Genomic DNA, 19000 nt, shown 5'->3' on the forward strand with positions numbered 1-19000 from the left:
CCCCCCCCCCTCTCTCTCATAATTTATTCCAACTAAAAAACTTAAAATGAGCTTATGTTGTTTATGTTGTTTTGGGCATAATAGCTTAGCTGGTTAGCTGGTTAGCTGGTTTTGGAAGACCGAAATGTAGAGGAAATTAAGCGGTAACCAACAGTCTGGTTAGAAATTGTCCACGATCGGAATATGTCGAAACTTCAACTGGAGGGGAAAAAGTTTTTGAATAGAGGAACCTTAAGCACTTATATTTTGAAGAGAGAAACCTTAAGCACTTATACTTTATTAATTCTTCTTTTTTTTTTTTGTTGTTGTTGTTGTTTAAATAACATACATCTATACCGGAGATTGCATAATCAATTTCCTAAACTTTCAAATCAATAATTACTAAATATTCCGATTTCCTAAACTTTAATTATTAAATCTTCTAAACTTTCAAATTAATAACTACGAAATCTTTAGTCTAGGTTAATAACTTCTTTTGCTAAAGAAGATTAACTGATAATCAAGTTAAAGGGTGAAGTGATGGGTGGTGAGACATGTAATTGGGCCATTCCATTGGTAAATACAAGTGTGTGTGTTCTTTGTGTTGTGAATATGATTAGACAAGCTTAATCAATATCCATCTGTTGTAAGACACAAAGTTAGTGAAGACTTGGATTTTGTTGTGAATAGAATCTCTCACGTAGTGGCTTTGGAGCATAAACTCTGAACCAAAAAAGAAAAAGAAAGTGTTGATTGGAAACCAAAAGCAGCAGAAATTATGTAATTATTCAAAGATGGGCATAAAAGGAAGCTAATTCAACCATCTTCCTTTTTCATTATTGATTGCTTTTAATGCCTTTTTTTAGGACTTCTTATTATGTTTGCCTTCTTATTAAAGTCACTCTTCTTTCCCACAACACTTGTTTTTTCAGGTTTTTGTAGATTCTCGAAGAGTAGCAAAAGCTCACACGAAACTACTCGGTTTGTTTAACCTTTAAATCACATATTCTCATTGCCTATTAAGCTTCAATAATTCATGCAAATTTCATTTCCATTTTCGGTGTTTAGCTTTTTCATTACTATTGCCTCCTTATTCTTTCGATAAATCTTAAGTTTGAAGCTTTGTTTCATCGTAAATATTAATGTTTATCGTGAATTAACGAGAAAAGTGTAAGGAAAATCCACGTGGCATAGTAGTTGGACAAATACATAAAAGGTCATTTCAAAGGGCAAGGATTGTGGATCCTTTGAGATTGAGCTGTCTGGGCAAAGCAATGTGAAGTGTTTCCCACAACAATTTCTTCCTACTCCTCCCATACTATAAACTTCTCCATGCAACCAATCTCTTTCCACAGATACTCAAATCACACAAAAATCTTTTCGGAAAGAGTTGTGCGTTGTGTTAATTCTAGACCCGTCTTCGACCGTTCTAAAATTTGACGATGCTACTAATAAGTTGGTGTATCTAGATGTTTATATGTGATTTTGAAAAGTATACAGGTTGTATAAAATCAAGTGAGAAGAGAACGGGACGATGTGCACATAAATTATTTTGTTTGTTTAATTTTTTATAAGCTCATATCTATGAAAAAAGAAAATTGAAATGAAATTCAAATTTGTGTTAAAATATATGCATTATCCATCAATCTCATTGAAAGCAACGAGCCAAGAGATGTCGTTTTAAAATCATTTCAATGGTTGAGTTTGACATATTGTACAACAATCTATATCATGTACTGCAACATGACGTTTTCTACTTTATATCGTTCAATATCTACTTTTTTTTTCTTGCAAATATTAATGCTAACTACAAAGAAAAAATGGTTTGTCTTTCAATTTATTCGTCCGTCTTAATTATCATTTTCTATAAATATATAATTTTGATTTCCATGTGTTTTTTTATCTTCCATAAAATATTTATCTCTTAACTTTTTTTTATTTTTTATTTTTTATTTTTTGACTATTATAATCAAATATATATAGTTTATAATTAAAGTTACTAATAAATAACCAAAAAAGCATTCAAAATAAAATTAAAAAAAAAAATATGAAACATAGCTATTGAACAGTCAGCCAAAAAGGCTCACCAACTCATATCAAACTATCCAAACTCAATAAAAATTAATATTCAAAACAACTACAAAAATATTCCAATTAAAAATTTAAAAATAAAACTTGAATATAAAATTAATACTTTTATCATTTATTCAAATAATTCATAAATTTTTTAGTTATTATTTATGGATAATATATTCAACATAATATATATATATATATATATATATATATATGAAGAAAATAAATAAAATTAAAAAAAAAATAATGCTATTGGTTTCTGTTGTTAATTAGTTGTCTGTTTGAGAATTAGGTTAGGAAAAGATTGGTTTGGAGGATAATGCAAAGAGATGTCTCACAATTTTTCAAGCAATTTGGATTATCTCTCTCTCTCTCTCTCCTCCTTTTTCTCTCTCTAAATTTCAAATTCTTTCTTAATCTTGCTTTTCCTTGTCTCCTCCTTTGTTCTGTGCTCGACTCTCCATCGCTCGGGAGCTCTCTCAAGTCTTATTCTAAGAACACAAGTATTACTCACCTTTTCGACTCTTCAGGCGTTCAGGAACTCTCTCGAGTCCTATTCTAAGAACACAGGTATTATTCACCTTTTCGACTCTTCAAGCGCTCCGGAGCTCTCTCGAGTCCTATTCAAAAAACACAAACATTACTCGAGATCAAGGTCAATCAAAGCATAGTTTAATTGGTTAATGCATGATTCGAATCTCCCGAGAAAGCTATTAAAAAAAAGGGTTAGGAATAGCATCGAAACAAAAAGTGATTCTAAATTGGTAATCACTAAAATTAATCACTCACATCATCTTGATAATAAAAATAAAGGGTTTATGATGATTGAAATAGAAAATATGTATATAAGGAATCAACCACAGCTCAGCATAGTTTGTGTATTACCTAAACCCTATACTCAATTCATTCTTTTATTGCCCAATTCACTCCCAAACCCTTGTCTGCCTATTAATATCAAACCCCTCACCTTTTCACCTAATCAAAACCCGTCCGAGCCTCGAAATTAATACTCGACCCAACACGTGCAAGAACGAGACCAAGAAAAGGAATCAACTTTCTCGAGATATTTTCACATAAACGAACGATACTTTTTTTTTAACTTTTCTCTTATACATTCAATGTGTTTCTAATCGTCAGCCTGCATTATTCTAACGCTTCAAATAATGCTAACCCGACATTTAAATATATATATATATATATATATACACATTGGAGATTGAAGGATATGGAGTGAACATGGAGGGGGAAGAAATGGGTTGACTTGGGAAAGAGAACAGCTCATTTATTTTTGGCTGTTCTAAAAGGAAGACATTGAAAGCATCTTTTGCTCCATTCTTATTTGAAACTTAATTATCCAATTCTTTTTGTATTCTATAATATTACTATCAGACAGCCCATTCCCCATATTTATTTATTTTTCTTCCAATCATTGACTAAACCCCTCTACGATGGGCCGTTAAAGATGTATTTTAACAGTTACGAGAGGGAGCACTGATTCACGGTCGATTTAGTTGACGTAATTGTAATAGATGAACGGAGCATGGAAATGGGTATCGACAACAATCGAGGGAAAGTTTGTGATGTTATGACAATCGAGAAATGGAATAAGGAGGAAAAAGTGTGTGGGGTTACTTGTTTTGCTATATTGGTTGATTAGGGTTCTTGTGATTGAAGAAACATTTAGGAAGTTTAGTGAAGAATTGGCAATGAGCAATTGAGTTTAGAACACCAAATGGATAAAGTAAGAACACAATAAGAACTAATATGAGTTTTGAATGCTATATTTACTAACCCTACACATTGCCTTTCATGTTTGTAAGAGTTTTCTTTGATTGGGGGTTTGGGAAGAAGAATCTAGGTAGCCTTCTTCATTTGGGGTTTCGATGTCTCTTCTCATTTCAATACTCACCTACCTTCGTTTTCTTCCCTTGCTTTCTTAACAATCCAATCCAAATCTACTTCACGCCTTCGATCTTACGAAACGAGAAAATATGGTTGCAAATATCTCAATGATCTGTACTTTGTTTTCAGTGATGTCGTTTTAGTTTCTGTACTTTTAAGTGTTCTAGTAAACCCTTCTATTCGGTTTTTGTGGTTAATTCCATAAATTTAACCTTTACCCTTCTCGAGAGTATTCCGATTAACTCAGACTACTACCCAACCTAATCTATAAAAGTTGGGTTGAGTTGGGTTGGGTTGAATTCTTGGAAAATCGAAAAATTCAGTTCGGTTTACGAGTTGACATTTTTTTTTTGTCGGGTCAACTCGATCAACCTAGGGTTACAATCCTACCCTATCGTACCTTACTTTAAAAAAAAAAATTAAGAATGTTTAATATTTATAATGAAGATAGTAATATGTTTGATATTTGAATTTTTTGGTATAATTTTTTTAAAATAGTTTAAAAAAAACAACCCTATCCAACACAAAACCGGATGGTTTAGTTGAGCTTGCAGTGAACTCTATTCTCATTCTTTTATTCATCCGCTCAATTAATACGAAATTTTTCAAGAGAATTTTCAACTCAACCCAACTCGTTTACACTTTTAACACTTCCCACAGTAACCTACGTAATGATTAACGAGACGTTTGAAACGTTGAGTGAAAAAATATTAAAATATAAAATAAATTAAAAAAAAAAACATTTTATAATTAAGAAGAGAGTGAAAGAGAGGGCGTCGGTGCATGGAAAATAATATAGAGAGGAAGAGGAATGTAAATAGCGATGAGACATATACACAACTCAATTTGTTTAATGCTCATGAAAGCAACTCTCCCATCAATCCTGACCGTCCATTCTAGGCCCCTCCCTGCTGACGTGGAAGCTCCTCCGGCGGCTCAATCTTAAAACCAGGCCCTCCCTCCCTCCCTCCCATTGAAGGTGACCTCTGTCCTTCTCCTCTCTTCAATTCAGACTCCCCACCACTCCCCTTTCTTAACCCTCCCCTTCTTCTCCCTTCCTTATCATCTCTCTGTTTCCTCCTCTGTTTCTCCTCTGCTTTCCTCTGTTTCTGTTGCTGACAGTTCTCCTTTTCCTTTAACCTCTTCCTTTTCTTCTCATGGGAAGGCACTCTTGCTGCTATAAACAGAAGCTGAGGAAAGGCCTTTGGTCTCCTGATGAAGATGAAAAGCTTCTTAATTACATAACCAACCACGGCCATGGCTGCTGGAGCTCTGTTCCTAAGCTTGCTGGTATGCGCTCTGTTTCTACTATTACTACTACTACTACACCGCCCACACAATGTGCCCTTTTCTTCATCTCTCTTGTTTCTTCTAGGCCTACAACGCTGTGGGAAGAGCTGCCGCCTTCGATGGATTAACTATCTCAGGCCTGATTTAAAAAGGGGTCCTTTCTCCCAGCACGAAGAGGATTTGATCATTGAGCTTCACGCAGTCCTTGGAAACAGGTGCTTTCTTGTTCTTCGATTCATTTACACTTTTTGGATTTGGATTCGAAATGGGTTTTTGTTTTTGGATCAGATGGTCTCAGATTGCTGCTCAGCTACCTGGAAGAACAGATAATGAAATCAAGAACTTGTGGAATTCGTGCATTAAGAAGAAATTGAGACAGAAAGGGATTGACCCCAACACGCATAAGCCTGTCTCTGTGTCGGGTGATGCTGACAATGACAGTGAGAAGCAGCTCCCCCCGACATCCACTTCTCATAGAAGCAACGATAACAGCTCCGATGAAGCCATTGAAACGCCGCTGCCGATCATCACTTCATCCAATTCCAGTTCTCAAATCTATTCCCCAACTCAAGAGTTTTTCCGATTCCAAACCACCACCGCCGGCAGCCACAGAGCTTCTGAATTGGTCGAGTTTCTGTCTTTTCACAATCTCAATTACGTCTCTGAAATCCCAAACCCAAATCCCAATTCTCTCTGTTTCAATCAAACTTCCCACTTACTCCCTCCGCCGTCAATTCCATTAAAACCCACCTGGGAAGGAACCGATTTCACCGCCGCCGCCGCCACTGCAAGTGGCGGAAGCAGCTTCTTTGACGGAGGGAACTTCCCATGGGGACTGCCGGAGTGCGGAAAAACAGAGAAACTGAATCCGACAGCAATAAGAGAAGACAAGAAATGGTCAGAGATTATGGAGAATCCATTCATGATGGGGAACACAACCGGAGAGCAAAATCAAGAATCTCAATCTCAAAATGAATCAATGTATGTAGAGAATTTAAGTACGGCGGCGGAAACAGAGTTCATAACAGAGAGCGGGTGGCAGAGTCAGACACAGAGACAACAAGCTCAAGCTTCCTCGGATGCTGTATATAACAAACACCTCCATACTCTTACTGTTTCTTTCGGACATACCCTTTAATTCAATCCAATTATTTTCCAAACCAACATACAAGTAAATCAGTTTTTCCTTGTTTTTTTCTTAGCCGATGCTCTGTTTTCATAGCTATTACTAGATTGTGTGCAGTGGTTGTAGTGAAAGACAGGATTTTTCATAAAGAAGAATGAAAAGGAAGGTGAATAAACATGAGGAAAAGGATATGATGAAATAAATGTGAGAGATTTGTTGTGGGTTTTTCGAGATTGTTAATGTTTTGGTCGCTGTCTTGTCTTCCAGTTTGTTGTGTAAAATTACAGGACAGCCAAAATTGTGTGTTTGAGTATGAACTTGCAGGTATGATATACACAATACAACAAATGTCAGAAGGAGAAGACAAGGGAATTTGAATGAAAGAGTTGCCACTTTTTTCTTTGATTGCTACGTACAATCTACTCTTTATTCATAAAAGCAACGTCTCTAACTTATTTATACATTCTTTTTGTTTTTGTTTGTTCCTTCCCAATCATCATTCCATGTGTTTGCCATTTGGAAGGGAATGGGAAGATGATGACTCCACATCGCTCCATCTCCAACTCTACGGTGCCAATACATTTATAGTAACGATAATATCGTTCTTCAGTTTTGACTCGACCACTCTTCCATCTCAACAAAAGACCATGCAAGTTTCTCCACTCGATCTTATTCTGGGTACCCTAAAAAAAGGGAACTTTTTCTCTCCTAAGCCATTTGCCATATTGGATTAAGAAAATGAGAAAGCACCTCTCTCTCTACCAAAATAGTGTGATTCTAGAGGGTTAGGATCCTTTTCTTTGGAACAATCGAGGACACCGATTAACCAACCAAAGTTAGCTTCTTCCATCGTTATATACTGAACAAAAGTAAAAACTTCAATAACGAACAGATGATAGTAAAAAGTCATAATAAATCTCGTAGCTCTTAGACGATAAAAGATGTTGATGTTGCTTTATAGTCAACTTTTTCTCTTTCGAAGTATATCGGATGTTGGTAAAGAATCATACCTATGATATGAGATAAAATATAGATAAAGGGATTGAAGAAGAGAAGGCATGTGAAGGCACAATTAAGAGAGATAAAAAAAGAAGAAGAAAAGGATAGAGGAAGAACAAAAAAGAAGAGTGTTTTGGAATATATATAATGGGGAAGTGAATTTTATATTGGGGGATGCATGTGCACTACATTATTGGTAGTAGGAAGCCAAGGTCGGCGTTGCCTTTGCCTTTGCCTTTGTCAATATTACAAGCCCACACACACACACACCTCTCCATCTCTTTCTTCTTTGCTTCTCCCTTTCTTTATTACTATTAGAATATCGCATAGGCTACGTTCGTCATGCTGATGACACGATTTTTACTATCATAAGAGGAGGAAATTCTGAGGAAGTATGTTCCAGGGTTAAGGCGCCCGAGAAGGCTAAAAAGATGGGGAACAAGAGTTGTCACAATAGGAAAGAGAAATGACTAAAAGAAACCAACGGTTCTCTATTCTTAAACCACATATATCTTCCGCTCACGACTGCCCTTCTTTGAACCGTAGGAATTTTTATCTGAACTAGTCAAAATATTTAGTTCTTATTAGATATGTTGCATAAGACCCACGATTAAAATAAACCGAATCATATAGATTAAGGAGAAAAAACAACTTGAGGGAAGAGATACTTTAAATAAAAAAAACATTAAGTAGTTATGCTTTTCAATTCTATTTGTTGTTGTAAATAAAACACACTGAGTATTTATAGTGGAGAAAGAACTCACTCACAAATTTTCAACTTTATGTACGAGTTAGTAACTACTAACAATTCTCCTAAACAAAAAAATTAGCAATTTTCCTAAATTTATTCAAGTTAATAACGACCGATGGTTATTCTAAAATTCATTCTCAAGTTAATAACTTCTACTAAGTCAAGTTTGTTAGCTCAAAGCCTTCTCAATTGTATGAATAGAGGAATGCACCCTTTTTACGTTCATTGTTTTACATCGTTTAGAAGATCTCCAACACTTGTTTACATCACAAAACATGTGAAAGAATGAAAGTTCGATACTGATTCAAACCCAGAGAATCTCTCCGAGACACAATAATAATATCGGGTTTCACCTTGAAGATCATTCCAACAAAAACTCACATAATCTAAGTTATAAAGTGGTAGGAGCTGGGTTTAGGGTTTAGAGAAGGAAAAAGATCTAAAAATCACATGGGTTTGCAATGTATGTCAAGCTCATCATGTTCGTAGTGCTAGAAAAGTAGCTTGTGTACGCCAAAATTCACTTAGTCTACTTAAAGCCATTAGATGGTCTTGAACTCTACTAACCAAACGACAAGGTCCGCTCTGACTCGTTCTTTATCTGATCTCCCACAAACTCTAATATTCGAAAACCTAAACCCTAAATTTTAAATTCTCGTAATAGATGTTTATTAATTAATAGTTATTTTATTTACGATACTATATTATAAATTTATATGAACAATCCAAACTTAGTAGTGTTGTTAATCTTGAATAGTATCAGGTGTTTGCATAAAAATCATGTATTAAAATAACTTAAAGTTTATAGCATATGGATAAGGTTTGATGTCTTCTCTTGGTCACACTCTTGATATTACTCATTTTGTGATAGTTAAAAAGTATTTGTTCTAAATTCATGTGAAGGCAGTATCATGTATGAAGAATTTGTATTCAACTAATCTAAAATTGAGACGGGTGGTATCCTTTTCCTTTTCTAAATATTTTAGAATTTTTTCCTGTTAAACGTAGAATAGATTATATTTGTACATACTAAGATAATTTACTAATTTCATGGTTTGTTACAATGTAATCTCATTATACACATCTATAAATACATGAGGTCGTGACCCATATTGGTCACAGCCATTCAACCTAACATGGTATCAGAGTCAAGGTTTATTCATTAACAATATCTATCATATCCTCTTCCTCCTCCTCATCCATTGTCTCCAACACGATCTCAACTACCATGGCGTCGACCTTTGGCCCAGTCCCTCTTCACCACGCTGTCACAATCCGTCTCACAAAAAAAAAAAACTTCATCATATGGCACGCCCAGTGTCACGGTCATGCTCGTCCAGGGCGTGTTGCCCATGGCCGCATGCCTATGACAAGCCAAACCCTTGTCATGTCTTTTCATTCTAGTGTTTTTTCTTTTGTAGTTCTAGGGCGTATGACGCCTCAAAAATATCATGTCTAGGCCTGCTAGACATAAAATGGCTCAGAATGTACTATAGGGGATATGACTAGTTGTCAACTTCTCCCTACCCAAGGTTATATATGCTAAGCCGTTGTTATCTTTCTCTTGCTTGCTTATATAACGTCTCTTTCCAAAATCTCTCTTTCTAAAATCTCTCTCTCTCCTCGTTTTCTAAAACCTTCTTTTAAAACCGAGGCTAGAGGCTCGATTATACGTCGCTTGGCCGTAGGCGACGTAAGAACAAATTGGCTTAGCTCACTTGTCGTTGGAAAGTGAGTACCGCACAATCGCTAGTCCGTTGCCTTCGAAAGTGCGATTGTGTCAAGTGGTATCAGAGCTTTGTTAGCTCCGTAACATGTAAAGACCGAAATCATGTCGGCGACAAAGTCGACACCCAAAGCACAAGCCGACCGGCTTACGCTAATAGAGGAGGAAATGCTGTTCCTCAAGGAAGTCCCTAACACCCTCTGCTTCCTGGAAGCACGGGTGACCGAATTGAGTGGGAAAGTCAGAGAAATCGGCGCAATGGGCAACCGCCTGGATGGGTTGCCAATCGCAGAACTGATGTTTTGAGTGACCTCGCTCGAAGAAAGAGTTGCTCCTACGAGCAGCCCAAAACCGTCTGGTAATCCGGATAGCTCTGTCGCACACAAAGAGGGACGTGGCGAAGAGTTCGACGTGCTGCAAAATACAATAATGAGTTTGTTCAATGAATTAGCTGATGAATTCAGAACAATAATCGACGACATCCAAGAAAGGATGACCTCCATGAGCACTCGAATTGAAGTGACCAGGAAAGCCGTGGAAGGCGTCACGGCTGGGCAAACTAATGCAGGATCCAACAAACTAAGATTCCCAGACCCTAGAGCCTTCAAAGGGAATCGGGACGCCAAGGAGTTGGAAAACTTCATCTTTGATGTCGAACAGTACTTCAAAACCACAACGGCTTGTACTGACAACCAGAAGGTGACTGTAGCCTCGATGTATCTCATAGATGACGCCAAACTGTGGTGGCGTACGAAGGTGCAAGACATCAAGAATGGATTGTGCACCATCGACTCATGGGAGGACCTCAAGAAAGAGTTGAGGGAACAATTCCTCCCCGAAAATGCAGGACATATAGCAATGGAGAAAATAGTAGCCCTGAAACATACTGGAAACATACGAGACTATGTCAGACAGTTCTCAACCTTGATGTTGGATATCAGCGGCACAGCAGAGAAGGACAAGGTGTTCTTCTTTATAAATGGGTTACAGCCGTGGGCCAAAACAAAGTTACATGAGAACAAGGTCCAAACCCTAGCTGCCGCAATGGCCTGCGCCGAGAGACTCCTAGACTGTGGGAACGAAGCAGGATCCCAAAAAGAATGACACCGGTCCCAAACACTGGGGCAAAACATACAAGCCACCAGGTCATCGAAATGGAAGCCCCAACAGACCGAACGGAGGAAACGACAAACTAAACGGATGGACGGATAGACCTCCTCAGAACAATCAAGTGGGGACATCTCGAGGACCTTACCATCAAAGAAACCACCCGACGACACCTTTACAATGCATGCTGTGTAAAGGTCCCCACAAAGTATCCTACTGTCCTCATCGGGCCTCTCTCATTGTGCTCCAAGTGTCCATTCAAGAGAGCAATGATGCAAGGGTCGAGACTATGCTAGACAAGAAGGAAGATCACGACAACCCCCGAATGGGCGCACTTAAATTCTTGTCAGCCCTCCAACGGAAAGTCGAACCGAAGGAGATAATAGAGAAAGGGCTCATGTTCGTAGATGCGACAATAAACTCTCGACCGAGCAAGAGCACCCTGATAGACTGAGGAGCGACCCACAACTTCATTGTCGATCAGGAAGCCCGAAGATTGGGACTCACCGTAGGAAAGGACCCGGGGAAAATGAAAGCTGTCAACTCCGAGACCTTGCCTATTGTGGGAGTTTCCAAAGGAGTCCCCTTCAAAATAGGGGATTGGATAGGAGAGCTAGACCTTGTCGTGGTTCGCATGGACGACTTCGACGTGGTACTTGGGATGGAGTTCCTCCTAGAACACAAAGTCATCCCAATGCCACTGGCGAAATGCTTGGTGATCACCGATCGCAACCCCATAGTAATACCTGCAAACATCAAGCAACCAGGTAATCTTCGAATCATCTTGGCCATAAAACTGAAAAGGGGACTCGCATGAGAGGAACCTACATTCATGGCCATACCACTGATGGAAGAAGCGACCACCGAAGAAACTATCCCAGAGGAAATTAAGGAAGTACTAAATAGCTATGCCGACATAATGCCAGAGAGCCTACCCCAAACACTACCACCTCGTCGAGGCATTGACCATGAAATCGAACTCTTCCTCGGGGTTAAACCGCCAGCGAAGAATGCATACCGGATGGCTCCGCCCAAGCTAGCCGAATTGAGAAAACAACTGGATGAGTTGTTGAAGGCGGGGTTCATTCGCCCGGCAAAGGCACCTTACGTAGCCCCCGTACTGTTTCAGAAGAAGAAGGATGGGCCGTTGCATCTGTGCATAGACTATAGAGCCTTAAACAAGGTGACGGTACGCAACAAATATCCGCTGCCGATAATATCCGACTTGTTCGACCAACTTCACAGGGCCAAGTACTTCACGAAGTTGGACTTACGATCAGAGTATTACCAAGTACGTATTGCCGAAGGGGACGAACCCAAGACGACGTGTGTAACAAGATATGGGGCCTTCGAATTCCTAGTAATGCCCTTTGGCTTGACAAATGCCCTAGCTACTTTCTGCACGTTGATGAACCAAGTTTTCTATGAATACTTGGATCAGTTCGTCATAGTATACCTCAACAACATCGTTGTTTACAACACAACCCTAGAGGAACACAAAGTGCACTTGAAGCTGGTGTTTGACAAGCTACGCAAAACCAACTGTATGTGAAGAAAGAGAAATGTGCATTCGCACAAACATGCATCAACTTCCTTGGATATGTCGTCAAATGTGAACAAATTAGTATGGATAACGACAAGTTAAAAGCTATCCAAGAATGGAAAGTTCCTACTTCCGTATCCGAGGTGCGGTCCTTCTTAGGATTAGCCAACTACTATAGGCGGTTCGTCGAAGAGTTTTCACGACGAGCCGCCCCATTGACAGAGCTGTTGAAGAAAGACCACCCTTGGTCGTGGTCGAATGATTGTCAAATGGCCTTTGAAAATCTGAAAACAACCATGACGAGGGGTCCTATCCTCAAGTTGGTAGATGTTACAAAGCCATTTGAAATAGAAACAGATGCTTCCGACTTTGCTCTAGGTGGGGTCCTTATTCAGGAAGGCCGCCCCATCGCTTACGAAAGTCGAAAGCTCAACAATGCCGAACGGAGATACACTGTCTCCAAGAAAGAAATGCTGGCTGTAGTCCACTGCCTTCGAGTCTGGAGACAGTATCTCTTGGGATCACAGTTCGTAGTGAAGATGGGTAACAGCGCCATTTGCCACTTCTTTGATCAACCAAAATTAACGGCAAAACAAGCCCGGTGGCAGGAGTCGTTGGCCGAATTTGACTTCAAGTTCGAACACAAAGCAGGAAAGAGTAATCAAGCAGCCGACGCACTGAGTCGGAAGGGCGAACATGCGGCCCTGTGCATGTTAGCCCATATTCATTCAAGTAAGATCGATGGATCGATGCGCGACATCATCAAGGAACATTTACATAAAGACCCATCGGCCAAAGCCGTTGTCGAACTAGCTAAAGCTGGAAAAACACGACAGTTTTGGGTTGAGGGAGACCTCCTGATGACCAAAGAAAACAGATTGCATGTCCCAAGAACGAGGGAACTGAGAAAGAAGCTCATTCAAGAATGTCATGATACCTTATGGGCCGGACACCCGGGGTGGCAAAGAACATACGCCCTAATAAAGAAGGGGTACTTCTGGCCAAACATGCAAGACGACATCATGCAATACACCAAGACGTGCCTCATCTGTCAATAGGACAAAGTCAAGAAAGCCAAAGTCTCAGGACTCTTGGAACCTCTACCTGTGCCAACAAGACCCTGGGAAAGTGTATCTCTGGACTTCATAACACACCACCCAAAAGTCGGGGAATATGACGCCATCTTGGTTATCGTAAGACCGATTCTCAAAATATGCGACATTCATCCCCACTCCCAAATTATGCTCTGCGGAACTCACAACCCAACTATTTTTCAAACACGTTGTAAAGTTATGGGGCATTCCGCCGAGCATCATCAGTGATAGGGATGACAGATTCATTGGGACATTCTGGACTGAGTTATTCGCCTTCTTGGGAACAACCTTAAACATCTCCTCAAGTTATCACCCTCAAACCGATGGACAGACAGAATGGTTCAATTGCTTGCTCGAAGAATACTTACGTCACTTCGTCGACGCTCGCCAGAAGAACTAGATACAATTATTAGATGTCGCCCAATTTTGCTTCAATTGCCAAACAAGCTCGTCTACGGGAAAGAGTCCCTTCGAAATTATAAGTGGACGACAACCGACCTTACCCCATATTATTGATCATCCTTATGCAGGAAAAAACCCTCAAGCTCACAACTTTACAATAGAATGGAATCAGACGACAGATATAGCTCGGGCATATTTAGAGAAGGCTTCCAAGCATATGAAAAAGTGGGCGGACAAGAAGCGTCGCCTCCTTTAATTCAGAGCAGGAGATCAAGTCCTCATCAAGCTGAGACCAGAACAGATCAGATTTCGCAACCGAAAGGACCAGAGACTAGTTCGAAAATATGAAGGCCCAGTTGAAGTCCTTAAAAAGATCGGGGCTACCTCCTACCGAGTTGCACTACCCGCATGGATGAAAATCCACCCAGTAATTCCATGTGAGCAAGTTGAAGCCCTACCACCCTGACCCAGACGACGACCAACGAAATGCAATCACAAGACCGAGCATCGATCTGAAGCAAAAAGAAACAAAAGAAGTAGAGGAGATCCTAGCCGAAAGGGTTAGGAAGATAGAAAGACCTGTACGGACGATTCGTGAATTCCTTGTCAAATGGAAGAATCTCCCTACAGAGGAAACTAGCTGGGAACACGCCGAAGATCTGAACTCCGCCGCCACCCACATCGCAAGGTTTGAAAGTAGTTGGTTGACAGGGACGTCAACCAATTAGGTGGGGGAGGATGTCACGGTCATGCTCGTCCAGGGCGTGTTTCCCATGGTTGCATGCCCATGACAAGCCAAACCCTTGTCATGTCTTTTCATTCTAGTGTTTTTCCTTTTGTAGTTCTAGGGCGTATGACACCTCAAAAATATCATGTCTAGGCCTGCCAGACATAAAATGGCTCAGAATGTACTATAGGGGGATATGACTAGTTGTCAACTTCTCCCTACCCAAGGTTATATATGCTAAGCCGTTGTTATCTTTCTCTTTCTTGCTTATATAACGTCTCTTTCCAAAATCTCTTTCCTAAAATCTCTCTCTCTCCTCGTTTTCTAAAACCTTCTTTTAAAACCGAGGTAGAGGCTCGATCATACGTCGCTTGGCTGTAGGCGACGCAAGAACAAATTGGCTTAGCTCACTTGTCGTTGGAAAGTGAGTGCCGCACAATCGCTAGTCCGCTGCCTTCGAAAGTGCAATTGTGTCACCCAGCTCCTACCCTACCTATGGAGTATGAAGCTTATGGGCTACCTCGATGGCACCATTGTCGCACCTGCCAAGCTAGTCCCTTCCTCAACCGCTGCTGGTGCTGACCTGGTCTCTAATCGGGCCTATGATAAGTGGTATGATCAGGATCAACAGGTCCTTAGCGGCCTTCTCTCCTTCATGTCTGAGGAGATCCTTCACGATGTGGTTGCTGTTACTACGTCCAAGAAGGCGTGGGATACCCTACAGCAGATGTTTTCATCGTCAACTCGTGCTTGCATTGTTCAGATCCGTGTTGAGCTTGCCACATCCAAGAAACGCGATCAGTCTGCTGCAAATTATTTTTGCAAGATCAAAGGGCTGGCTGCCAATAGCTTTGCCTTGTAGGATGATGATGTGATCGCGTATCTTCTTGCTAGTATTGACTCTGTCTATGATCCCTTCGTCACCTCGATGACTACCAAGAGTGAAGCCCTCACATTTGATGATGTGTTTGCACATCTAATGGCATCTGGAGCTCGTCAATTACAACACTAGGCTGAACTTTAGTTAAATCCTAGATCTTCTGCCAATTATGTTGGTCGTGGTGGTCAGCAAAATAACTGTGGGCGTAGGGATCGTGCTCGTGGTCGTGGTCGTAGTCGTTCTCAAGGTTATGCGCCCTCTCATCCTGCTGGTGATTGTCGTGATCCTTCTGCTCGTCCTTCCTGCCAAATTTGTGGTAAAGTGGGGTATACTGTTGTTTGCTGCTAGCATAGGATGGATGAGTCCTATCAAGATGAACCTCCTTCTGCTCCTGCGACACTGGTGACTACTTCCTCTTACAAGATTGATCCAAATTGGTACAGCGATACAGGTGCCACTGATCATATCACTAGTGACCTGGATCGTCTCGCTGTGCATGAATGTTATCATGAAGGTAAACAAATTCAAGTCAGCAATGGAGTAGGTTTGTGTATTTTACATACTGGTCATTCTTTAATTAATACTGCTACTCGTCCTCTTGCATTGTGCAATATTTTGCATGTGCCTAAAATTTCCAAACATCTTCTTTCCATTCATAAATTTTTTCGCGATAATGACATATTTTTTTAATATCATCCTTGGCATTTTTTTGTTAAGGATCGTCAGTCGAGGAAAAGTCTTCTAGACGGGAGGTGTGAGTCTGGTCTCTATCCTATTAAGTCATATGATGTCAATGATCTCAAGCATGCCTTGGTGAGAAGATATACTACTCACACCCAATGGCATGCACGTCTTGGACATCCTTCATCTCAAGTAGTAAAGTCAATTTTGCATCTCAATAATATTTTGTGTGCTAGTGAGTCACCTTTGCCAGTTTGTAATGTGTGCCAGTTAGTAAAAAGTCATCAGTTACCATATACTAGTTCTTTTCATAGGTCTTCATCACCTTTGGAACTGATTTTAGTATCTAGGAGGCGCTCAACATGAGCTTGGAACTGCAAAAGCTACTGAGAAACTTCTTACACAATTTCGTGATGATTTTTTCGTCAAGGATCTTGGCATTTTGAGTTATTTTCTTGAGATTGAGGTCCGCCATACTTCCAATGGACTTATTCTGACACAACATAAATACATTCAAGATTTATTGTCCAAAACCAATATGCTCACCTCCAAAGGTGTGCTCACACCTATGCTTCCTAGTGAGAAGTTGTTAATGGATGGTGGTGAAAAGCTCTCGCCTGAGGATACTACTCGCTATCGGAGTGTTGCTGGTGCTCTCCAATATTTGTCTCTGACGCGTCCTGATATATCCTTCTGTGTCAATAGAGTGTGTCAGTTCATGTCCTCCCCGACTTCTATACATTGGGCGGCAGTCGAACGAATTCTCCATTATCTACATGACGCTATTGATATGGGCTTGTGTCTTATAAAGTCTAGCACTGATTTGCTGAGTGCCTTTTCGGATGCTGATTGGATCGGGAATCCTGATGATCGTCGAAGCACGGGAGGCTATGCGATCTTCTTTGGTGGCAATCTTATCTCCTGGAGTTCAAGGAAACAATCGATAGTTTCTCATTCTAGTACAGAGGCCGAATATAAGGCAGTTGCTGATGCCACTGCCGAATTAATTTGGATCCAAGTCCTCTTACGTGAGCTCGGGATCTCGCAAGCGCGAGCGCCTAGCCTATGGTGTGACAACATTGGTGCCACCTATCTGTCCGCCAATCCAATCTTTTATCGACGGACGAAACATGTTGAGGTTGATTATCACTTCATTCGTGAACGAATATCGACTCATCAGCTTGATGTGCGACTCATATCTTCTAAGGATCAGCTCGCCAATATCATGACAAAGCCATTGTCAGCTCCTTCTTTAGGAGTTTTAGGTGCAATCTGGACTTAGTAGTACATCGTCTAGATTGAGGGGGATGTTAAACGTAGAATAGATCATATCTGTACATAGTAAGATAATCTACTGATTTACTTGTTTGTTACCAAATCTATGATTTCATGGTTTGTTACCAAATCGGTTCCATGGTTTGTTACAATGTAATCCTCATTGTACACATCTATAAATACATGAGGTCGTGACCCATATAGGATACAGTACCATTCAACCTAACATGTCCATATCTATTTCAATTAAAATAAACAAAATGAGTTTGTTTGTTTGTTTTTTTTTTTTTTTTTTAATATCCATTTAATATCTATCTTTGGGTCGGGCTGGGTTGAGGAATTTTTCTCGACCAACACAAAAATTCAGGTTGGTTGGATTGGTAACCAAACTCAACCCAAAAATTTACACAACTCAACCCAACCCAACCCAACTCAACCCTCTATTTTCGGGCTGGGTTCGGGTTGTTCCAAACTGAGAAGAGACAAGAAGTCGACAGAGAAACAACGTAGCGCCAAGCGGAGAAGTTTGACGAGAAACACAGAGTAGAGAAGTCCGATGGAAGTGGAACAAAACGCCAAGCGGAGAGACAGTCGATGACAACGTCCGGCGAAAAACACAAAGACGAGGTCGAACGGAGAAATGGGAACTGAGAAGAGAGTCTGACGGAGAAATAAAGAGGTGATTGGCGAGCAAAGTCGACGTTTGCTATGAGATGAGAACGACGTCAACGGAGCAATAAAAAGATGAACGTTGTGAAATGAGAATGATGAAGACAAAAAGCAGAGAAATAATGAGAAAGATGGAAAAACGTACTTCATCATTACAATTATTAATTTAGTCTCGTGTATCAAAGGAAAGAGAGAGAAAGAGGCAAAGAGTTATTAATTCAATCTCGTGTATCGAAGAGCAGAGAAAGAAAATCTACACTTTGTAGAGTGAATATGTGCCACGTGGTCGGAGTAGACAACATGACTCATGGGTAGGCAGAGTGGGCTTGGACTTTTTTTTTCTTTTTTAAGGTTTTCGGGTTGGGTTGAGTTGTCTCAATAATTTGAATTTTAAACCCAAACCGGATCGGGTTCCAAAAAAATGAACTCAATCCAAACTTGAAGTCCTTTTAAACCCAACCATGATATGTATATAGTAATCTAACCTGTGCAAGTAACTATGATATGGTAACCTTAGCCAATTTGATCGAAAAAGCCTTATAAAGGCTCGGGATGTGCAAATCCCTAGATCACAAATGTTAAAACTCTCAAATCAAGTTGATTTCATTCCAATTGATTGCAACTCCTGAGAATTTGGTCTAACAATCTTACCGAAGAATAAAGCATTTAGATCTAAATATCCAAAAACCTCAAATCGACAAAGAACCACCCCAAGAAAAAATAAGACGTGGATTACCTTATTGATCAAATATCTTAAAGCAAGACAACGTTTT

General features: G+C 40.0%; 1 protein-coding gene, 1 long non-coding RNA gene and 1 other non-coding gene across 3 annotated transcripts in view; all 3 read left to right on the top strand.

Annotated features, from left to right (window-relative positions):
• Positions 1-1366, top strand: part of LOC111437863 — a 2550-nt gene extending 1184 nt beyond the window's left edge. The window contains exon 2 of the long non-coding RNA XR_002709509.1: positions 912-1366. This is a non-coding gene — a long non-coding RNA (uncharacterized LOC111437863). The remainder of the gene's footprint in view (positions 1-911) is intronic.
• A 3553-nt stretch (positions 1367-4919) lies between these two features.
• On the top strand, positions 4920-6784 carry LOC111437862 (transcription factor MYB61-like). Its single transcript, XM_023075943.1, has 4 exons — positions 4920-5065; positions 5099-5247; positions 5333-5462; positions 5536-6784. The coding sequence occupies exons 2-4, from the start codon at positions 5115-5117 to the stop codon at positions 6383-6385; spliced, it is 1113 nt and encodes a 370-aa protein (XP_022931711.1). The 5' UTR covers positions 4920-5065; positions 5099-5114; the 3' UTR covers positions 6386-6784.
• An 8791-nt stretch (positions 6785-15575) lies between these two features.
• LOC111437882 lies at positions 15576-15715 on the top strand. Its single transcript, XR_002709518.1, has one exon. It is a non-coding gene; the product is annotated as a small nucleolar RNA Z247 (small nucleolar RNA).
• The last annotated feature ends 3285 nt before the right edge of the window (positions 15716-19000 follow it).

This window comes from Cucurbita moschata, unplaced genomic scaffold, assembly GCF_002738365.1.
Source record: "Cucurbita moschata cultivar Rifu unplaced genomic scaffold, Cmos_1.0 Cmo_Scf00067, whole genome shotgun sequence".
In the NCBI taxonomy this organism is placed as follows: domain Eukaryota; kingdom Viridiplantae; phylum Streptophyta; class Magnoliopsida; order Cucurbitales; family Cucurbitaceae; genus Cucurbita; species Cucurbita moschata.